General features: G+C 57.7%; 1 protein-coding gene across 2 annotated transcripts in view; it reads left to right on the top strand.

Annotated features, from left to right (window-relative positions):
- Positions 1 to 20,984, top strand: part of HIP1 (huntingtin interacting protein 1) — a 49,969-nt gene extending 28,985 nt beyond the window's left edge. For both annotated transcript variants that reach the window (XM_035343182.1, XM_035343181.1), the window contains exons 2-31: positions 1,053 to 1,116; positions 1,827 to 1,969; positions 2,690 to 2,746; positions 3,978 to 4,058; positions 6,401 to 6,477; positions 6,728 to 6,789; positions 8,660 to 8,800; positions 9,146 to 9,203; positions 11,498 to 11,573; positions 11,970 to 12,101; positions 12,759 to 12,856; positions 13,216 to 13,288; positions 13,684 to 13,867; positions 13,944 to 14,032; positions 14,107 to 14,223; positions 14,389 to 14,490; positions 15,495 to 15,689; positions 15,963 to 16,110; positions 16,255 to 16,341; positions 16,547 to 16,654; positions 16,741 to 16,877; positions 17,010 to 17,120; positions 17,270 to 17,328; positions 17,556 to 17,649; positions 18,032 to 18,132; positions 18,265 to 18,370; positions 18,561 to 18,684; positions 18,876 to 18,937; positions 19,445 to 19,556; positions 19,996 to 20,984. In XM_035343182.1, coding sequence (XP_035199073.1) covers positions 1,053 to 1,116; positions 1,827 to 1,969; positions 2,690 to 2,746; positions 3,978 to 4,058; positions 6,401 to 6,477; positions 6,728 to 6,789; positions 8,660 to 8,800; positions 9,146 to 9,203; positions 11,498 to 11,573; positions 11,970 to 12,101; positions 12,759 to 12,856; positions 13,216 to 13,288; positions 13,684 to 13,867; positions 13,944 to 14,032; positions 14,107 to 14,223; positions 14,389 to 14,490; positions 15,495 to 15,689; positions 15,963 to 16,110; positions 16,255 to 16,341; positions 16,547 to 16,654; positions 16,741 to 16,877; positions 17,010 to 17,120; positions 17,270 to 17,328; positions 17,556 to 17,649; positions 18,032 to 18,132; positions 18,265 to 18,370; positions 18,561 to 18,684; positions 18,876 to 18,937; positions 19,445 to 19,556; positions 19,996 to 20,006 — 3,009 coding nt within the window. In that variant the 3' untranslated portion in view covers positions 20,007 to 20,984. The remainder of the gene's footprint in view (positions 1 to 1,052; positions 1,117 to 1,826; positions 1,970 to 2,689; positions 2,747 to 3,977; positions 4,059 to 6,400; positions 6,478 to 6,727; positions 6,790 to 8,659; positions 8,801 to 9,145; positions 9,204 to 11,497; positions 11,574 to 11,969; positions 12,102 to 12,758; positions 12,857 to 13,215; positions 13,289 to 13,683; positions 13,868 to 13,943; positions 14,033 to 14,106; positions 14,224 to 14,388; positions 14,491 to 15,494; positions 15,690 to 15,962; positions 16,111 to 16,254; positions 16,342 to 16,546; positions 16,655 to 16,740; positions 16,878 to 17,009; positions 17,121 to 17,269; positions 17,329 to 17,555; positions 17,650 to 18,031; positions 18,133 to 18,264; positions 18,371 to 18,560; positions 18,685 to 18,875; positions 18,938 to 19,444; positions 19,557 to 19,995) is intronic.
- Positions 20,985 to 22,210: the final 1,226 nt, after the last annotated feature.

Raw genomic sequence — 22,210 nt, 5'->3', positions numbered from 1 at the left:
AAAAAAAAAAAAAAAAAAAAAAAAAAAAAAAAAAACACTCAAAATCCTGTAAAGAAAACACCTCCAGCAACTGCCTCTCTGTAGGCTACTGAGCGCACTGGCTTCTCACTCTGTGCCCATGCTTCTCAATGTGGGCTTCACAAAGTCCACAACATTTGCATTGCAAACCATGCCTTTCCAGGCAGAGAGCTGAGAGCAGCCTGAGGGTACGGTGGGCTCGGCTGCACTGGGGAGGGTTGTGCCAGCTCCAAGTGGGGCAGGAGCAGCAGCTGGGGAGTCCCTGGCTGCAGGGATGAGCATGTGGTGGGGCTGGGATGGGGCACAGACGGGAGTGGGAGTGGGAGCGTAGCTGGGCTACGACGTGGAGGTCAATGGGTTTGGGCTGGAGGGGTTCCAGCAAGAAACAGGGAGAGCTGGTGGGGGCGCATCACCTGCCCTCCTCCTCCACCATGCACATAGTGAAACTGTCCCATGGCTGAAGGTGCTCACAAAGCTGTTCAAGTTCCTCTGTCCAGTGCCCACCCGTCACTCCGCTTTGGTACTGATTAAGCTGGGACCTGTTGTTTGTTGCCAAATGACACAGCCATCCCAGGTCCTGTTCTGCTCTGTACTGCTCATGGTGGTCTCACCGTTCCAGCACTGGATTTCCCCGTCCTCCCAGAAACACCCTCTCTGCTCAGCCGCCAGCAGAAAGCAGAGCTGGAGCTGCAGGCTGCTGCCTGTGATCTAAGGTCAGGGGAGAAATTTGTCTTCCCCTGCCTGCCCCACCACCTCTAGGGCAGGAGAGGGTCCTTTTGTGGTTGCTGCTTTAATTGCATCATTATTATGCTGAGTAAATGAATCCTGGCAGCAGCTGAACCTGGCAGATGCCAGGCACATCCCAGAAAGGCATCCGGGAATGGGCAGCGTCCAGCTGGCACAGGCCAGCAGCTGCTTCGTGGGCTGGGGACCTGGATGGGACCCAGGCCCCAACAGGTGCTGGCAGAGCAGGGGGACTGGGGGAACCCAAATCCTTCCCATCTCATCCCCCCCCCCCCCCTTCTGTTTTTCAGACTGTCAGCATCAATAAGGCTATTAATACACAGGAAGTGGCTGTCAAGGAGAAGCACGCCAGAAATATCCTTCCGAGAGTTGGCCACAGGACAAGCAAGCATGGGAGCTGGCTGGGGCCGCTTGGAAAAGGGCCTGCAGCGAGGCAGCACGTGGTGGGGGTGCCAGGCTGGCTTCTGGGGTGCTTGGGGGGGCTGGATGAGACCCCCAGGGGCTCTCCCTGCTGGCTAGGGCTTCTTGGCATGGCACCGGCAATCCATCCGTTTAGTCCAGGCTATCTCTTGGGAGCGATGATGGGAGGGATGGAGGGCCTGATGGTGCTGGGTCAAAGGTGCTTCATCTCCAAAGGTGCACTGTCACTAAAAGCTGACCTTTGGCATCGCAGCAGGGTCAGTGGAAGGACCTGCCCACCTGACTCTGAGCATGCTGTGGCATTCCTGGGGCAGCGGTGTGGAGGGTGCCTGGGCATCGTTGCCTGGGCTTGACAGCCTGTCATTGGTGGCTTGGCTCCCCTTGGCTCTGCGGGTGCTGGCTGGGAGAGGACAGCGTGCCCCTTGTGCACAGCAGCCCTGCTTGCCCCACACTTGTCACCAACACTCTGCTGCCCAGCTTTGTGGGGTTCATTCTCCTGTCCCCTCAAATTCACAGGGATGGGCACAGATGCTCTGCAGGACCATGTGTTTTATGCCAATGGGGTTGCAGGGTTGGGGGTGGTTTCGAAGCAGCCAGCCAAGCTGTGGGCAACTTCCATTCCTGTTTCCTTGACTGGCCTCCACCATGCATCCTGGGCACGCACCACGAAAAGGGGGCACAGACCTTCTGGTCAGTGGTGAACCGGCTGCCACTCTCAGGCAACGCCGTGCTCTGCTGGAAGTTCTGCCACGTCTTCCACAAGCTCCTCCGTGACGGCCATTCGAACGTGAGTGCTGTCCCACACTCCCAACTGCATGAGGAGACCTCATATTCATCAGCACCTTTCAGACTCCTGACCCTTTCCTTGAATTTTGTGTGCTGGCACTGATGTCTGTCCCCAAAATGCTGGAGTCCCCCCATTCCCTTACTTGACCCCAGCTGTGTCCTGCAGACCTCTGGTACCGGTGTCCCAACACCTCTCAGTGCAGCAAGCTTGGCTTAGCAGCCAGCCTGGGGACAAAGCTCTTCCCTGAGGGTCTGCATGGGGCAGTGGGGGTGTCAGCCAGACGTTACCCTCCTGCAGCTGTGAGTAGTGAAGGGCAGCAGGAAGTCCTCAGCAGGGACTGGCCAGGGCATCCCTACCCATGTGCTTTGCAGGAGCCTTTCTGGTGCCAGTCTGCCTGCAATAGCCCACACTAAGTCATGCAGAATAACTCACCCTGGTGCCTACATGGCTGCAGTGCTGGTGCTGGAGGAACCACTGTCCCCAGGGTGTTGGCATGCATGCAGGAGCTGCCAAACAGGATCCTGCCCTGTGCATGGACAGGGAGATGGAGGCACTGTGGGGCTGGGATGTAATAGGGCAGCAGGCTGGCTGCAGAGTCAGGAACGTGCCCAGGGCACCCATTCCTTAGACTAATTGCTGGGTCATGATAATGCACACTTTGCCCTCAGTGCCCTGCATGCCACCCTCACTTGCTGATTATTGTCTTCTTCATCCGTCCAGGTCCTGAAGGATTCTGTGAGGTACAAGAACGAGCTGAGTGACATGAGCAGGATGTGGGTAAGTGGTTGACCCTGCCAGCTGTGGGACTCTGTGGCTGCCCAACGGAGGGTAAATTGGGGCCAGCTCCTCAGCAGGGACCGTGTGGTCATCTCACCTGCAAGGAGCTGGATGCTGGGTGCTGAGCACCAGGGACACACAAAATCCCTCAGGACTCACTCTGCTCTTGACCACAGTCTCAACACCTCCCCAGAGCCTCCTGGCCTGGAAGTGCCATATCTGCTCAGTTCGCTTCACCGTGCTGCAGAGAGGGGTGAATGAGATGGAGTATTTATAGCAAGAAATACAATAGCTTAAGTGACTTTTTTCCAGCTACAGTAGGTTAAATCAGGCACCAGAAGTACAGGGCAAGGCAGCCGCAGGAGATGGGCTGGGAGCTGTGGGGATGTGCAAAGCAGGAGGATGATGCTGGTGGAGAAGAACATCCCTGGGACATCACAGGAGAGGGGCACAGGGCAAGCAGGTCCCCCAAGGAGGGTTGAAGAGATGAAGCTTGAAACTGAGCTCAATGTGATGGGTGGGTGGCTTGAGCACACCAGGCTTGGTTTGCCCATCGCATTCAGTATCCACTTCCATCAAAATCAAACACATTGGGCAAAGCTAAACATATTCAGATACTGGAACAGGCTCCTCAGGGAAAGTGGTCATAGCACCAAGCCTACTGGAGTACCAGAAGCATTCACATAAGGCTCTCAAAAATATAGCTTAATTTTTAGATAGTCTTGTGTGGAGTCAGAAATTGGACTCGATCCTGGTGGGTTTCAACTGATGTTATTCCATGATTCTGTGATATGCTTTCTGTCTTATGGCAAAACCCAGTAAAAGTGTTTTGACAGTCAAAAGCAGCACTGAAATCTGCAATACGAGAGACTGAGATGAGAAGATGGTGACCAAATCCCCTGCCATGACCCTCCTCAGACCCATAAAAAGGGCCTGAACCACATGCAGGTGGTGGGAGTGCACAGAACTCCCCTGAGTATCCCAGAGGGCACAGCACGCTTGGCCAGCCTGTGTGGCAGTGGGGTATCAAGGAGGAGGAGAAAGATGAAGAAAGTGCTGGGCCTTTGAGTGCTGCTGACCCAGGCAGCATAGGGCAGAGGCACAGGGCAGTAGAATGGAGCAGGAGTCCAGGTAGGCAGGGGTCAGATCTGTCACTGCCCACAGCAAGGCAAGAAGGCTTTTTTGAAGGCACAGCCTGCCCCATGTCTGAACATCTTCTTGGTATCCCCAGGGCCACCTGAGCGAGGGCTATGGACAGCTGTGCAGCATCTACCTCAAACTGCTGAGAACCAAGATGGAGTTTCACACAAAGGTGAGCATCCCATCCCATCCCATCCCCACCCCCATGTGTCCCCAGCCTGCTTGTCACTCGGACCATAGTGATGGGCTGCCTCACAAAGGGCAGTTGAAGCATGTCAAGAGCACTGAGCCATGCCGTCTGGCTTGGTGGACCCTGGCTGTGACACCAGGCACCAGAGATAGGCCTGGCTGAGCCACTGCTGCATTGAGGGATGGGTGCTGGGGAGCCTGGGGCTCAGCCCTGCTCCCAAAGCACAGCTGGGCTGGGGGAGCTCATGCTCCAGGGACCTGTGAGGGCAGAAGTTGGTGGCAATGAGGGACAGCAGCTGGCAGAGCTGTTGCAGGAGTGACCCCAGCATGTCCTCTTCTGTATTGTGACCATCGTGAAACATGCCCCAGACTGCCAGTGTCTGGATCAGAAGTGTCCCAAGGACCACAGCCTCAGGGACGGCTGTTCTCATGGTGGCACCTGGCATGGTCTTCCTTGTGCTGGATGCAGGGAGCTATGCAAAGCAGGGAGAGACCCCCAGCTTTGGGGTGCACATCCCCTCCTGAGCTCTGCAGGAGCCCAGGCACCTTCTGGGCAGGCAGAGGGGGCAGAGCCATGGTGTACCTGGCTGAGCAGGGCAGGCTGAAGTAGAGTTGTAGTGCACTGCAGGAAGGGCTCCTGCCTGGCAGCAGGGCCAGGTAGGGGCAGCACAGGCATGGCAGGGGCCGGTGCTGGAGTGTGAATGTCCTGAAAATCCTGCGTGGAGCCCAGCTGTCATGTATCACCAGGAACACAGGGAGGGAAGCTGGGGGTTCAGGCCAGTGGGGTGTCCCTGTTTGTGCATGGAAGAGGATGAGCAGCAGCACCTGCTCCAGCCTGCATACCAGCAGTGAGGATTATTGGCCATGGTCAACAATGGATGAAGCACAAAGCAAATTGCTCTTCTACAGCTGCCAGAGGGTCCCCATCGCTTGTTAAATTACTTGTTAAACATAGCTGAACATGGGGTGGTGAGGGGGGGCTGGGTCCCAGCCAGAGTCAGCAGAGCAGCATGGTGTCCCATCCTGTTCCACCTAATGTTGTCTCCAGCTTGTGGTCTGGTAGCTCAAATAATCATTCTCAGTCACTAAAATCCATGCTTTCTGGCTCTTGGACTCCAGGTGCTCCTGGGCACTCAGAGCAGGGGAACAGCTTAGATTTTTTCCCCCCTCTCTTGTGTGCCTGCCTCGGGAGCTTGTTTTGAGCCTCCAGAGCAGAGCTGCTGTGCAGGTCCCTTGTCTGGGCTGAGCTTTGGAGAGGATGTGGTCGGAGTTGGCTGGCTCCAGGGCTGTTGCTGCAGCATGCTCACACGCAGCTCGGCCAGTGCTGGCTGCCAAAGGTGATGGGGAGCATATTTATAGAAAGGAATGCAACGTGCCCCGTGGGGCGTTGGGAAGCAGTGTGCCCATTGATGGAGTTTATTATTTAGGCAGACGTTCTCTTATGCTTGTGGCATTAAAATAAAGGCGTTCCTCCAAAAACAGAATGAAAAGTCATTGTGGGCTTGTACACAAACACTGCCCTATGTGGGTTCAAGTGTTGTAATGCTTAAAGTAGTTGGCTGTGGCAGGTTTGGTACCTGCAGTGTTTTCTTTCTTTTTGAGCTCTACTGAAAAGATGTTTTCAGAAGCCAGGCCTGTACCTGTAATCCCTGTTCAGCTCTGTTTGGAGCCATAGTATAGCATACCTTGGCTAGCTGGGGCAGTAATAAGAGGCTTTGCCCTCCCAGGCAAACGACAGCTCCTTTCCACCCTGCAGCCCTTTCCTCTTCAGCCTTGAAGGACCTTCTGCCCCATCTCTTTGCAGCTGGGCAGGTTCTAAGCCCAGAGGGAATTGACTTTTGCTAGAAGTACAGGCTCTATGGATCATGGAGGCTCTGGCTCCTGCTCACCCAGGGATCAGCAGGCCTCTTGTTAGCCTTTTTTCAGCAGGACTTGCCCCCTGCAGCAGCAGGTACCAGCTGCTCCCCACCGCTGCAGCCCCTGCCCTGTGGATGAGGAACTTTGCTTAGCTTCAGTTTTCCTCCTGGCAAGGGATGGGGCTTTCAGGGGTATCACTGGCCTTCATCCTCAGCCTGGAGTCTGCAGGGATGAGGTGTAGCTCTTTTGCGGCTCTCAGCATTGCTTTGCCAGGCTGGAGGGATCTGGTGATGGACATTGAGACTTTAGCCCACCAGCAGACCTGGGGGCAGCAGCCCCTGCTCAGCACCAAGGAGCCCAGCTCAGGATCCTTTGGTTCAGCAGGGGCACCAGGCCAGCTGTCCTGGTGTGGAGCCACAGCGGGCATAGGAGCCCCTCCACATTCCTGACTGTTTCTTACCCCCACAGAACCCACGGTTTCCTGGCAATCTCCAGATGTCCGACCGGCAGCTCGACGAGGCAGGGGAGAGCGACGTCAATAACTTGTGAGTGCGGGACAGGCAGGTGGCGAGGGGGGAGGATGGGGAGCTCTGCACACCCTCGCCGGCTGCCCCTCCAAGCCAGGGACGTAGCCCTCTCTGGCACCTTGTCTCCACCACCTGCCATGGGTGCTGTGAGCAGACAAAGCCACCGGCCAGGGCTGTCACGTCCCTCCCGAGCAGGCAGTGTGTCACCCCAGCACAGGGTGAGGTTGTGCAGGGACACTGCCCAACCTTCCTGGCCCCTCTTCCCTAGCTTCCAGCTGACGGTGGAGATGTTTGACTACATGGAGTGTGAGCTGAACCTATTCCAGACAGGTAAGCCCCTCATCACCCTGGTGTGTGGGCCTGGTGTGCATCATGCGGCAGCACCAGCTCTGGGAAGGGAGTTATCTGAGGGCGTTGAGGCTCATCTGTTTTCTGTGCACTTCACCACAGTTGTTCTTAGATGAACTTATTCCATGTCAGACCATTCTAGCCTCATCACAGCCCTCCTGCAGCTCTGGGAAGGCTGTGTGGGGTCAGCTGCACTGCACTATACAGCTCCACTCTCCCCCACATGCCCCTGGCTTTAACTCCCCAGCTTCAGGCTCCCACTCCACAGGCTCCCTCAGCTGAATTTCTTCTCATCTTACCTGTGGGCTTGTGACAGTTTCTGGCTTTTATTAGTGGAGAACACAAGTTCCCCCAGGTACTTGCAGTGGTGCTGGAGCTGGAAGAGGTGTGGGAGTACCCTCTCTTCCTCATGCTCTCAGGGGCTGTAATCAGGCAGGGAGGTAAAAACAAGTCAATCTCAAGTCTTAGGGCTGTAATGTGCTTCTGCACACTCTAGCAGGGTTGTGTTTGGGACAAATTAAAGTACCAGAGCAAGGCCACCATGGGATGCATAATGCCAGACTCTGAAGATGGTCCCCAGACACATACAGCAGCAGCCCTTCCTTCCCAGCTGCTAGGCTTCCCTTTCCCAGGACTTGCTTGGGAACAGATTAGATGCAATTAGATGCACTGTGGAAACCTGAGGCTCAAGACCTCACTCCGCTCCCCCCTGTGTACTCCAATGTACCTTGGTAAGTGCTTCAGTAACTCAGCTATGTTAGTGCTTTGTATAAATGCACATGAAGATACTCTTGGTTAGGCAGCCATAGCTTGGTTCACCCCACACGACCCTGATCCATAAAATGTGCCTCTAATGGTCAAGGAGTGCAGTGGGATGCATGTCCCCTGCAGTTATGTGGGATGCTCCAGTACTCTGCTCCCTGCAGAGGATCCCTGCCATCTGCTCCTGGGTATTTCTGGAGCATCTCCCCAGCAGCACACACGGTGCACCAGGATGCTCCACACACACCAGGAGTGCAGCCCCTGCTTCCACCTGCCTCCGAGTTGGAGAATATTTGTGCTGTCTGTTATTTACCCCAAGGCTGCTTGGTGCTTTCCAGCACAGAGGCTTGGCAGATCTGTGTGCAGGAGAGGCTGAGCGGCACGGCCAGCTGGGATTAGCACAGGGTGACCTGCTTTGCCACTGCAGCACACTCCTGCCCTGGGGCTGCATCTGGCTTTGTGCACAGACACCTCAGGATGCCGGTGATGTTCCTCCTGCTCCCAGAGTCATCTCCCAAAACAGGTGGTTGGCAGCTATCCCAGGGCTGGAGCATGCACTGAGCTCCTTTCCACCTCTGCCTTTTTCCAGTATTTGTAGCTGGTATCATCCCTTGGGAGCTCATGTGGGAGCTGGCAGGAGCCTCAGGGTCCCTGCACACGCTGGGGTGGGTTTTGTCCTGTTGCTCCCCGCTGAAGGCTGGCTCAGGACCAGGCACCTTCACCGCATAGTGCCAAAGTTTCCCACGCCTGTGTGGTGCCGGAGAGTCACAGGTGGGAGCTTCTGCTTTTGCTGAACTGTCATGGCACAAACTGGGACCAGGGAGCTACATTGGATCCCCGCCCCACAGGCCAGCAGCTCTCTTGCTCCAGGTGGCATTTCCGTGGCTGCCCCAGCGAGATGACCTGTGTCAGACACCTGGTTTGGGAAGCAATGGGCCAGCCACAGAGGGCTGTCACTATTCTCTGGCTGTAAAGGAGTGCAGACCATTAGCTCCAAGGCAGTTGTCTCTTTGGTTTACACAAATCCCAGCTCTGACAGCCTGACATTCCCTCCACCCCTCTGAACCATGTCCTTTCTCCTCCCCGGCAGTGTTCAGCTCCCTGGACATGTCGCGCTCTGTGTCAGTCACAGCTGCGGGGCAGTGCCGCCTTGCCCCACTCATCCAGGTGATCCTGGACTGCAGCCACCTCTACGACTACACGGTCAAGCTGCTCTTCAAACTCCACTCCTGTGAGTACCCCCCGTGCCTGCCCAAGAGCCAGGAGCTCAGAGGGGTGGAGGGGATGTGGGAAACCAGCAGGCTGTGCATGGGGCAACTCCGGGCACCCACATGCCTCCAGCCCAGCTTGCTGGGGCATCCTACATGGAAGCAGCCCAGCTGGCCGCTTAGCAGCACCCGGATGTCTGCACTCTTTGCCAGTGTGTGGCTGGGGCTCCCCATTTGGACCCCAGGAGGAGGACAAGTGTCCCTGCAAAATGCTTGTCCCTGTGTAGCCGTGCTGACAGGCTGCCCCTGGAGCCCTTCTTCCTGGGGTGGGGACACAGGGTGAGGTTTATATCTGCTGCTTCTCCCAGGTCTGCCATCCGACACACTGCAGGGCCACCGGGACCGTTTCCTGGAGCAGTTCAGAAAGTAAGTGGAGACCTGGGGTGCCAGCTGCCACCCCAGATGACGCTCTGGCTACCAAGATCTGATCAGGGAGCCCTGGGGTGCTGGAGCCCTCTGCACTCAGGCTCAGCAGCTGAGAAATGGAGGCAGAGGAAATGCATGAATCTGTCTAGTGCAGGGCTCCAAAATCAGCCTGCTTCAAATTCTCTGCCTCTGCTTGGAAGCGGCTTTCCTGAAGTGGGGATGCTTTCACCAGGAAACCCCCTCCATTTGGCTAATCCAGTGCTATTGAATTACCAGGTAACTGCATTATTAATTCTAAAGAAGCATTCAGCCACTAATGGCATTTTGTGTGAAGCACCAGCTGATGATTTAAAACCCTCAAACCGTTTAATTGCAGTTTTAACTGCAATTTGCAGTTGACATGCTGAGATGAAAGTCTCCCTGTCGCTGCTGAGGACCCAACCCTGCCCTTCCTGGCTTCACTGGAGGAGTTTGATCTATGCAGCACCACTGCACTGCTGCCACTGAAAGCACCTACTTAGCAAGGGCTGAGAAGCTGAATGTTGTGGGATGCTGGTGGGGAGATCCTGATTTTCCCCAGTTGCCATCCTTCAAGCAGTGCCTGGGCACAGCTTGAGATACTGTTGCAGGCAACAGAGTCTGGTGTGCCCCTGGATAAAGTTTGTAGTCTTTAGGCACATGAAAAAGAGATTTCCCTGAGTAGTGCTTAATTTCAAAAAAAAAAAAAAAGGGGGGGGGGGGAAGGCAAACCAAGACAACTTGTTAAAAGAAGCAGCAAGAGAAAATCTTCAGGTGTTGCAGAGCTCAGGGTGTTGTCCTCTGAAGACCTGACTTTGCAGGCGAATTCAGGTCATGCAACTAAGCAGAGGTGGCTTTTGAGAAGGAAAAACTGTCTTTTTGGGGTACAACTCAGAACTGGAAAAGGTAAAGTTGCTCATGGCATGTGTCTTGTTGTCTGAGGCACTGTCCCAAATTAAAATCTCAATAGCAGAGATTTTAATAGCAACAGATAGGAGTATAGGAGCAAATAGCCGGGGCCAAATCACATGTACCCAGTTACCTGGGAACTTGCACATGCAATGCACAGACCCTAGTGAGCAAGTTTATTTCCAAAAGCTCTGGAAAAAAAAAAAAAAAAAAAAAAAGCTGCCTTGAGATGGAAGGACAGGTCTCCCCTAGATTAGCAACTGCTAAAAAGGCAGGAGACAATTGCTCAGGTTTTGTACCAGTGGGTTTTTCACGGTAATCCCCAGTGTCTGTGCTGGAAGCAGTGCTGCTCATTGTATTTCAAATGAGATCAAGAGTGAGCAGGCAGTGAAGTGCCATGGCCTGTGGTACGCAGTTGTTTAGGGTAGTCAAAATGAAAACTGACCACAAAGAGCAGCAGGAGGACGTCACAGCACTGAGACTGCACACTATAGGACATCTCAATTCAAGGTCAAAAACTGCAAACTCGTGCCTGTGGGAAAAACACCAGGCACAACCATCAGCAGATGGCAAGGCTGTAAGCGGGTTCTGAACAACCAAGACAGACCCAGGAGCAAATATCAACCTTGCTGGAGGAGTGGCAGCTCGTGGTGGTGGCAGCACCAGGCTGGATGCCAGGGTGGCTGCAATAGAGGGGGAGCCACAAGCATTCTCAGCCCCACACTGGGACCCCAGTTGCAGCTTTTCTTCTGGAATAAAACCAGGTGTAAAAACAGGGGTGGAAGGCATTTATCACAGGTTGCTCTTGGTGCCAGAACTGGAAATCAATCTAGAAGGGAGGCAGGGCTGCTTATGGGGAGGTGCTCATGCAGAGGATTGAAGGTGATGGTGCAGATGTAGCCTCCATGCAGGAAGCCCTGACCAGCCAGTGGCTGGGGGTGTAATGGGAGCAGTGGGGCTGTTTCACAGCTGTTCCCTCAAAACTACCATTTTGGCTACTGTCAGAACAGCACAGAGAGGTGGCAGGGCCTCTGGTCCAACCCAGTGCAGCTGCTCTCCCATGGTGTGTGGTCTTAGGTCCTTCTCTCTGCTCATCAGATCCTGGGTTTATGTGAGAAAGCCTCTGGCAGTCAGTTTTTGCCAGCGGTGGGAGTCTAGGGGGCTGGGGTCTTCTGATGACCTGCCATGGGTTTGGTGGTGGCACATGCTCCCATCCCTTCCAACACAATGTGGTGACACTGCTCTGGAGCCAGGCGAGGGTTTGTATGGGATGTGCAGAGCAGCTGCCGATGGGGATGTATGAGAGCAGCAGTGAGAAACTGGGGCACACGGAGAACCTTCCTTAACCAGCCTCTGTCCTCTTCCAGGCTGAAGGACCTCTTCTATCGCTCCAGTAACCTGCAGTACTTCAAACGGCTAATTCAGATCCCACAGCTCCCAGAGGTGAGAGCACCATGGTGCTGGTGCAGCACTCGCCATCCCCATGGCTGGGAGCAGCAGTGAGGGCTGATGGCCATGGGCAATCTGTGTCTAGAAAGCATCATGTGCCACCTGCTTTGCTTCCTGGGCATGGTGGCAACTCAGGGCTTGTGGGGCTCAGGGCTCATCCCTGCACCTTCCTTGGGTCAGGTGCTTTTAATGTTCCTGTGGGATGGAGCTGCTCTCTGGCTGCACGCTGTCCCTAGGGGACTGGGGTCCAGGATCCATCCTCACGGCAGCATAGCTGGGAGGGATGAGGAGTGAAATGATTTTTCAAGTGTGACACAGGACCAGCCATACCGGCAGCCCTGCTGTGGGACAGGTCTTACACCTTCCAGCTGTGCTCTCCTTCCTCCCCAGAACCCTCCCAACTTCCTGCGAGCCTCAGCACTGTCAGAGCACATCAGCCCTGTGGTGGTCATCCCCGCTGAGGCATCCTCGCCCGACAGTGAGCCCATCACAGACCTGGTGGAAATGGAAACAGCGTCACAGGTAAACACTGAGGCACTGCCCATGTGTGTGCCCATGGTGCTGCCCTTTGGCTCTGCACCCATCACTTTCTCTCTGAACCATGCTGTCGCAGGGCCTCAGGCAGCACTGAGCGTCAGCACAGGGGCTATGTGGGTGCTATGTGTCGCTGGTCGGTGCTGCAGGGTGCCCAGTTGGGAGCCTGGGCTCGCTGCCCGTGTCTGGGTCAGGCTGAATGCATCCCACGGTGCTTCTCCTAATAGTTTGGTGCCCTCCAGTGATGGCTGTCTGGGGATGTTTTCCTTCCTAGCATTACCCTACAGCTTTCTGTGCTTGCATGGATGTTTTGTCTGGGAGAGGAGTTCTTCATGAAGGGTTCTTCTTGTACACTCAGCATTTTAAGAAGGAAAGGAATGTGAAATTACTTTGGGGATCTGCCCCCCAGGATCACAGTTGCCCTGTAGGAAGTGCTGGGATCTGCCTGTGCATGAGGCTATGGGGGCTCTGGGAAATCCAGATGGACAGCATTTGCGGGCAGCAGCCCTGCTGGCCGGTGGGATGGCTCTGCAGGGCCACATGCATTCCAACCAGGGACAGTGGGGAATTAAGGCTCCCGTTGCCCCTTGCATAAGCAGGGAAGCAGCAGTGCTCACCTGGGCCCCTGTGCTTCTCTTCCTGCAGAGTGTGTTTGACAACAAGTTTGATGACATCTTTGGCAGCTCATTCAGCAGCGATCCCTTCAACTTCAACAGTCAGAATGGGATGAGCAAGGACGACAAGTGAGTCCTCCCATCAATGGCTTCATGGCTCCTCCTGATGCTGGGTGGCAGAGGGAGGACGAAGCAGGGCGGGAGCTCCCCAGAACACAGCACCACAGCTGCCAGCAAGTGCTGTGGCTGCCCACACCCAGCCCCTTCCAGGGACCACTTGGGCCATCTCAGGGCCGTGGCCAAACCCAGCACAATCCCAGGAGCCCCAAGCACTCCTGTCCATGGGTTTCAGTGTGGAGCAGGAGGCAGAGCTGATCTCAGCTGTCCCTGAGGACACAGTGGCCTCCATGGGGACCTTCTCTCCTTGTCTCCACATCCCTTTGTCAGTGCTGGGAGTACTGAGGGGGTGCCTGGTGTCTCCTTCCCAGGGACCGGTTAATAGAGCAGCTCTACAGGGAGATCGGGGCCCTGAAGGAGGAGCTGGAGAGCTGCAAGGCTGAGGTGGGTGACAGTAGCCAGTTGGTGGCACATGGTGCGTGCTGGCCACATCATCTCCAGCACCCCACAGCTGCAGGCCAATGGACTGTGTGGCGATACCAGGGCAGCTCGCACTGCGAAGGGGCCAGCGGGGTGCTGCAGTGTGGTAGCTGTGACCCTGCTGCCCCAGGGATGTGAGACCCTGACCCTGTCCGCGTCCTGCCCTGCACCCGAGGGTTCCAGCTCCTCTGCAGCAATCCGTCTGTACAGAGCAGCTGTGTGGGGCAGCTGCTGTGCATGGGGGAGGGCTCCCACGGCTGCGCAGTGTGGCTTACCCCACTGCATAAGGTCCATCTGGTGCATTTGGGGCAGCCAGGCACTGGATGGTGCCGGGAGCTGCCCACCTGCCATGTCCGCAGAATGAGCGTCGCACCCTGCAGCTGCGCGGGCGCATCAGCGAGCTGGAGGCCGAGCTGGCCGAGCAGCGGCACCTGAAGCAGCAGGCGCTGGACGAGAGTGAGTTCCTGCGCACTGAGCTGGAGGAGCTGAAGAAGCAGCGGGAGGACACGGAGAAAGCGCAGAGGAGCCTGACAGAGATTGAACGTGAGGAGAAGGCCTGGGGAGGTTGGCAGGGGACCACAGGGTGCCCCCAGTGCTCATTTCATGCTGTGTGTGGCAGGTAGGGCACAGGCGAACGAGCAGCGATACAGCAAGCTCAAGGAGAAGTACAGTGAACTGGTGCAGAACCACGCTGACCTGCTGCGGAAGGTGGGCCCCACAGCCACCCACAGGGCATGCAGCCTGGGCTGGACTGGCCCCTGAGCTCCCACTGCTATCCCCAGAACGCGGAGGTGACCAAGCAGGTGACAGTGGCGAGACAGGCTCAGGGCGATGTGGAGAGGGAGAAGAAGGAGCTGGAGGACTCCTTCCAGCGGGTGAGCGAGCAGGCTCAGAGGAAGGTGAGTAGGGCACATGGCACAGCGGGGTCGTCCTGGAGATGAGGACAGGTGGTGGGGACAGGGATGGGGCCTCGAACCCCAAGGGACCCTCCTGGTTGCACTCGGAGGGAAGTGGGTGACTGCCCCACAGGGGCCGGCTCGGGGCGACCTCTCTCCTGCCCACAGTCTCAGGAGCAAGCCGAGGTGCTGGAAACTCTGAAGCAGGAGCTGGCAGCCAGCAAGCAGGAGCTGCAGGTCCTGCAGGGCACTCTGGAGTCCAGCACACAGGTGAGAGCCCCCGCCTCAGCCATGCCGCTGCCACCCTGCTTTGGTTTCTGAGCCCAGCCCCATTTCCTCTCCACTCAGTCTCAGATGGGCTTGGGGCATTTATCCCTGCGCAGGGGAAGGGCAGGTCTGCCCGTTGTCACGGTGCTTTGGCAAGGCATTACCCACCAAGGTGCCATTGGGCCAATAACCAGCTTTCTGTCCTTGTCCTTCCCAGATCTGGATGGGTTCAGTGATCACACCATGGGGTTTAGCACTTGTGTGTGAGGCTGCACCTAGCAGGAGTTTCCAGCAGCAGGGACTCCCTGGTCAGAGGGGACAGACCCAGGAGCTGATTGCCCTAGAGCCAGCAAGCAGCCTTCACCCCCATGTCTTGTAGCCTCTGATGGAGAAGCTGAACAATCCACTCCTGTGTGAGTGAGGCAGAAATTGCTGGATTCAATTCTCACAGGTGAAAAGCAGTCAGACATGGTGGCTGCCTGCTGCAAAACACTGGCAAGCAGCATGCCCTCCTGTCAGAGGCCTTTGCTTTGGACTCACTGCTGTGCCAGAGGATCTGTTGTGCCTGTGAAGACATGGCCATTTGCTGCACAGGGCTCTGGGGGTCTCCAGTCTTGTTGTAGAGGCAGGGAGCTGTCAGGGAAATGGACCTGCCCTTCCCCAGGGTGGGCAGACAAGCTGCAGCAGCTCGAAGAGCCCTTCATCTGCTCATGCATCAGGATGATGACAGGCATCAGCTGATAAAAGTGGAATGGCATCCAAGGGAGCCTCCGCTGGCCCCACACAAGGTTGTCCCCTGCAGCAAAGGAACTGCTGGGCTGCCTGGCATGGGTGATGCAGGGCTGCACTCTGTCCGCAGCTGTGTGGGCTGCAACGCACCAAGCAGCAGTGATTGAGATGGCCAGGGCCTGGACCACAAGCCACAAGCAATTATCCCTTATCCAAGGTTCATCCCTTCAATGCCATGCCCTCAGCACAGTCTTGATGGGTATTTTGTGCCTGGCCAGGTAGGAGCAGAGCAGAGCACCCGGATAGCTGACCTGGAGCAGGAGAGAGACAGCCTGAGCCAAGTGGCAGAGCGGCATGGTGAGGAGATGGCAGCCCTGCGGGCTGAGCTGCAGCAGCTTCAGGACACACTCAGCAGTGAAAAGGAGAGCAGCAAGAAGGAGCTGGAGACACTGCAGACTCAGCTGCAAGATAAGGTATTCCAGGGGCACTGCTGGTGTGGGCATCCCAGCATCACCAGCAGCGCACCCGGAGCCAAGGGCCACTCCACTGCAGTGAGGAGCGGTGCTCCATGGTACTTGGCCGCCCACTGCCACACTGCTGGTTCGCAGGGACAAGACCAAAGCCCTTGTGCCAAGCCCTGGCTTTGCAGGGCTTGTATTTGTCAGAGCTGGAGGCTGAGGAGGGGTGTCAGGGTTTGCCAGTCGGTGTGGTGGGGAGGGAGCCCAACACTTACACTGCCTTGGCAGGAGAGCATGGAGCAGACGCTGCAGCAGCGCCTCACCGAGGAGCAGTTTGCTCTGCTGCAGGGCAGCGCACGGGAGGCAGAGAGGATGGTGCAGGATGCCCTCAGTCACCTCGAGGACCCTGCTCACATCAGCTGCACTGGCTCAGCAGGTGAGCTCCCCAGTGCCCACCAAACCAGCACGTCCCAAACAGTGGCCTTCCAAAGCCACCCTCCCCAATTTCTTCTGGGACAGCCCAGCCATGGAGAGACGCTGTGCTGTACTTTGTCAAGTCTTGTTTCTTGTGTGCCTGCAGATTACCTCCTGTCCAGGACATTGGCAGCCTCTGAGTGCACAGAGAGGCTGCAGGATGCACACAGAAAATACCTTTCCAATCGTACAGGTGAGACACAGCAGCCCTGGGGAGGGGCTCAGGTGGGCAAGAGGGTTCATCTCCAGCAAGCGGTAGGGTGAGAGGCCTGGGCTGAGAGCCACAGCCAAGGCTTAGGCTCTGCAGAGCCCAAGTGGGAACAGGGGAAGCAAAAGTGAGAGCTAAATGGGCTCCTAGACCGCTTCAGCTGAGCCGTGCACCTTCTCTCTGTCTGCAGATGTGAGCAGCCTGCTGCCCTGCGTGGCCCTCTTTGCCCACCTCATCAGCGACACCATCCTGCAAGGCAGCGCTACCTCCCACATGGCCCCAATGGAACCCGCTGACCGTGAGTGCTTCCAGCTGCGGCGGGCAGGGGCCGGGGGTCTCTGGCCTCATGGGCAGCACCCTCAGCCTCTTCTGTGGCGCTCACAGGTCTGCTGGAGATGTGCAAGCAGTGTGGCAGCGAGGCCATGAGCTACCTCAGCTCCCTGCAAGACCTAGATAGTGTGGAGGGCGCCGACTGCACGCCGGTGACCAGCTGCCTGGGCCGGATCAGCGCCATTGGGGAGGTGGGTGCATGGGCATCACCACCAAGTGGGATTGGGGCATGGGGAACAACAGTCCCCTTGGGGCAAGCAGGGTGGTGGCACCTGTGGAGGGGCTGTGCCTCCCTTAGGCATTCTTCTCCATCCTGTCCCCAGGAGCTGCGACCCAGAGGACTGGACGTGGAGCAGGAGGAGCTGGGTGATCTGGTGGACAAGGAGATGGCAGCTACATCAGCAGCCATCGAGACTGCGGCCGCACGGATAGAGGTGAACCGGCACTGCAAGGGTTGCCCCACAGGGACACTGCATTCCTCAGGGCACCCTCGGGCACCGTGCCTCATGGGGACACCTGCACGAGGCTGCGTATGGCAGCCAGGCAGTGCGGTTAGCTCAGCGTAGCTTCTCCCCTCTGCCAGGAGATGCTGAGCAAGGCCCGGGCTGGTGACACTGGGGTCAAACTGGAAGTGAATGAGAGGTGAGCAGTGCCCAGGGCATCACAGATTAAGGTACTGGTTTAAATCCAGGTGCTAAGGGAAGAGGAAGAGGGGTTTGGGGATGCAGGAGTGAGTTGGGGAGCTGCAATTAGACACAGTGTTGCAGGGTGGGCAACTTCCTCAAGGCTCTGGGGTCTCTGCACCTCACAAGCTGGGTGGTTTGCACCCGTGCCAGCCTTCCCACAGCTCACTGGGATTTGTCTCACAGGATCCTGGGCTCCTGCACAGGCCTTATGCAGGCAATCCAGGTGCTGGTCCTGGCGTCTAAGGACCTGCAGCGAGAGATTGTGGAGAGCGGACGGGTGAGCAGGCGGGCAGGGAGTGAGGGCAATGTGGGCGGGCAGGGACTTGGCCAGCACGGGATTGCCACAGGAGTAGTGCAGAGCTGTGTGCTGACAGTCAGGACAGGTGTCCGCATTGAGGCTGTCTGCCCAAAGCCCTGTCCCCATGTCTCTGTTTTGCACCCAGAGGTTGCAAATGCCATCAGCACAGCTCTGATGCTGCACAGGACAGCCCATGACACCTAGGGTTGGGTGTCTGCTCCACTTCCACCTGTATGTCAAATGAAATCCTGATTTACTCTGGTCTCCTAAGATCAGAGGTTTGGGGGCCCAGACCCTGTCACCCTGGGGTGAAGGCGCATCTCCTTGCTCCAGCACGTGACTGTTCCCTTCTCCTCTGCAGGGCGCAGCGTCACCCAAGGAGTTTTATGCCAAGAATTCCCGCTGGACGGAAGGCCTCATCTCTGCCTCCAAGGCTGTGGGCTGGGGAGCAACTGTCATGGTGTAAGTGGCACCCTGTGGAGGGTGGCAGGGTCTTGCTGTCCCGAAGGGGCAGGAGGTGAGAAGGGTGAGAGGTGAGCTGGTATCAGTACAGAGCTGGCCTGAGGAATTTTCTGGCCCTTCTCTGTCCTGCAGTGATGCTGCTGACCTGGTGGTGCAAGGGAAAGGGAAATTTGAGGAGCTGATGGTCTGTTCCCATGAGATTGCAGCCAGCACCGCACAGCTAGTGGCAGCTTCCAAGGTAGGAACACTGTGCCCTGTGTGGCAGAAACACGGCTGCTCCCCTGGTTGTGCTTTGGGGCTCCCAGCAGGGTTGCTGGGACCAGGGTGACCTGGTGGCACAGTGAGGCTGGAGCTGGCATGCCAGGTCCTTGGCTTGGATCATGGGACCTGGTGGGGCATGAGCACGTACACCCTCTTGGCCCTGGCAGGTGAAGGCAGACAAAGACAGCACCAACCTGGCCAAGCTCCAGCAAGCTTCTCGGGGTGTCAACCAGGCCACAGCCGGCGTGGTGGCCTCCACCAAGTCTGGCAAGTCACAGATTGAGGAGAAAGGTGAGCACAGGGCTGCAGGCCCGGCCGGCAGCACAGACCTGCCCCCAGATCTCCACTCTTCACGCTCTCGGTGTTCAGTTGGCCATATCCACCTGCATGGTGGTTTCTGCCTGCAGCATGGGAGCTGCTGGGGAGGGCAGGTCACGCTGGGGAGCAGCCCCCAAGGGGACATGGTGTTTTTGTCTCTGCAGACAGCATGGACTTCTCTAGCATGACACTAACCCAGATCAAGCGTCAAGAAATGGACTCTCAGGTAGGAGCTTCCTCTGCACTTTCAGAAACACAGCCAATATTGCATCTGGCATGTTTGGGCTGATGAGAGGGTGCCCAGGCTGTTCCAAGGAGTGGGAGCAGGGGAGAGCTGAGCCATTTTCTTGCTCTTTTCCTCAAGCACCATTCCCAACTGCTGCCCAAGCAGGCCATGCAAGCACAGAGCATGACCAGCACCTGGCCACCAGGAGCTTGTGGGTGAAGCCCAGCGGATGAAAGTGAAGGCTGGGCTTGCCCAGGAGCGGCATGCATTTGTTCGTTGAGCTTTCCCCAACCTCAGACACGTCTAAGCTCAGTCCCCTCTCCAGGAACTTTTGCTGTCAGAACATTAATGGGACGTACCTTGGTGATGTTGGGCTTGGTGTCAGGAAGCCCAGCACAGCTGGTGTGGGGCTGGGTGGCAGTGGCAGTGCTGCAGCATACAGGTGGCAGAGCTGGCTGTGCTGCAGGGACACAGAGTAGCAATAGCAGTGTGTGCTTTGTCCTTCAGGTGCGAGTGTTGGAGCTGGAAAACCAGCTGCAGAAGGAGCGGCAGAAGCTGGGGGAGCTGCGCAAGAAGCATTACGAGCTGGCAGGAGTGGCAGAGGGCTGGGAGGAGGATGGTGAGTAGCCATAGTTGGGGGTTGGGCACTGCAAGAGGGCAGCAGCCCTTCAGGCTGTATCTGCTGCGCTGGCTGGGAAGCAGCTCTGGGAAGTAGGCAGGAGGGCAGCCCTGCCCACAGCCCAGGCAGTGAGCGAAGGCAGGGCAGGGGTTTCGCTGCAGCTGGCATAAAGCAGAGCCCGGTAGCAGTTAGCAGATGTGGCCAAAGCCATGGAGACTCTGGCCCGTACAAAAGGCTGTGGAAGCTGTCAAGTACCAAGGACCAGCTCTCCCTGGAGCCCCACCATCCCTGCTGGTCTCACTGTTCAGCCCTGGGCTCTGCAGCCAGCTGGCCTGCATGCCACTGGGGTGCTGCTGCCCTGGAGCCACAGCATGTGAAACTCTGGGGTGCCAGGGGGAGCACATTGCTCTACACCCCCTTACTGTCTCTCCCTTTCCAGCCACCGACTAGATGCTGCAGCAGAAGCAGCCAGCAGCAGACACCCCTTCGGTCGGCTGGGACCCAGCTCGGTGCAGCCCTTTCAGAAGATACACAATAAACTGGTGCAAAATCCACCCTGAAGCACACGTCCTCTGCATTCCCCGAGAGCCACCTGCAGCGCTGGAGGACCGAGAGCCGCGTTGCTGCTGAGGGAGACCCTGGGGCCAGGAGCAAGGACTCCCCAGCCACCCAGCCTCACGCCAGCTGCAAACTGCACGTGTATTTATTAGAGCTGCTTGGGGGGTCTCTGGGGTGGTCTCTAACCCTTTAGTTTCATTTTTGCACAGATTCTCTGAACTGTTTGACCCAGCTCTGGCGGACCAGGAGCATTCGGGTTTCCTTCACCTCTTGCTGCTTCTCCAGCCTTAATGCGTTAACTGGCTCAGCACAAACACCTCAAGGGAAGGAGCCTGCCTGGTGCAAAGGGCCACAGGGATGCAGTGGGGTCAGGAACTGGCTCTGCTGGTGCTGCTGGGCTAGCATGGGGCTTGGTGCTAGGCATGCTCCCCCGGCCCCAGCCCCCTGGCCCGCTCAGCTGCTGGCAGCAGCCAGGGTGGTGGGTGAGTCTGTGTGGGAGCAGAGTGCCTTTGGCCACCGTAAGGCCAGGGTCCCGTGCTGCTGCCGGGTCGGGCTCGTTCACACAAGGCAGCCTGGGTTGCTGAACCCTGGCGGTAAGAGCCATTGCCTCCTCCAAACCCTGCAGAGCTCACTGGGCCCATTGGCAGCCAGGCCAGGTCCCAGCAGCAGTGCTGGGAGCAGCCAGCAATGAGGAGGGTTTGGGCTGGCAGTGAAAGGAAGGTTGTGACGAGCTCCTGTCCCCGTGTTCCCAAAGTGCCCTGTCTGGAGCAGTGCTTGGAGCAGAGGAGCTGGGCTGGCTGGCCCTGTGCAGCGCTGTGCTGCCGTGAGAGATCACTGTGTCAATGCCAGCAATAAACCACTCTACAAGGTGCTTGGCTCACATTTGGGCAACATCTGCTCCCAGGCCAGCAGCTCCCAGAGACGTGGAGTGGCTCAAGGGCAGCAGCACGGAGGGGTCAGGGTGCAGCCAGGGTGCCCCAAAGCTGCAGCAAGCAGCCCTGGTGTGCCACTGTCCCTAGGGGCAGGGGTGGCCATGGGGCTGGTGCTGAACATCCAGCCCCAGCCAGGGAACCTTTGTGCCTTGGAGCAGGGGACTCGCAGGGCAGGGGGTGACCTCCAGCCCCCAGCCCTCCAGGCCCCCAGCTCGTCTCACTGTGGCGGGGATGGTGGGATCAGACGAGCGCACAGCAGTGCACAGCCATGTCCTCACCCTGCCTGGCCGACCCTCCTTGCCATCCCCAGTTTTGCTGGGATGTGCCCACGGCCAAGCCGGGCAGACACCTGTCTCCCTCGTGGAACTGGGGTGCCCTTCCCAGCAGGAGCGGACTGCGGCAGGGTGCTGTGGGGCAGCATTTGGTCACTCTACCTTTAGGATGTGGTGGCAGTGGTTGGCACTGCGTGGCCATGGAGGGGAGCGGGTGGCCTTGGCACCCATCACCGAGAAGGGCTGGGCAGTCACCGTGTGCTTTCCTGGTGACATGCCTCAGCCATGCCAGCCACTCAGACTGGCGGGACCTGCCCGTGTCCCCCTGCCCAGCCAACCCAGCCAGCACCACGGCCCTGGGGCTGCCCCAGACACAGGAGAGGGTGACAGCCACCGTGCCACGTGCGGGGACCCCGTGGCCCTATGGGTCCCTCCACAGTGAGCTGCTGCCAAACCGGCCCTTCCGCATCCCCACCCTGCCAGGGCCCCCAGAGAGCCCCCGGCCTCCCGGTCCCTCCGAAAGCAATACGAACCACCCCTCTGCTGTGGGGACACGGGGAGGCCTGGGTGCCCCTGAGCCCCTGCCGACTTCTCAGGGGTCTCGCTGGCGCAGGCGACCACCAGCTGCTACCTCAGGTTTCCAGGCTATGCCCAGCCGGGCCCCGGGGTGGCGGGAGGGGGATGGGAACAGGGGATGCGGCGCTGCTCTCAGTCACACTTCTCCCTCCCTCTGTACCGCGGTCAGCTCCGGGCCAAGGTCCGTCCCCGCGGCGGGGACGGGCACGGCGCGGCTGCACCGCGGATTCCGGCATCATGCAACACGTGCTCCCAGTTTTTAAATAAAGCCTTCGGCCCTGCGTGCCAGCTTTGCGTGCTTCCCGCGGGGTGGGGG

This window comes from Oxyura jamaicensis, chromosome 19 (genome assembly GCF_011077185.1).
Source record: "Oxyura jamaicensis isolate SHBP4307 breed ruddy duck chromosome 19, BPBGC_Ojam_1.0, whole genome shotgun sequence".
Taxonomy (NCBI): domain Eukaryota; kingdom Metazoa; phylum Chordata; class Aves; order Anseriformes; family Anatidae; genus Oxyura; species Oxyura jamaicensis.
Note: the sequence above shows the minus strand (reverse complement) of the source record. Positions and strands in the feature narration are given on the sequence as shown.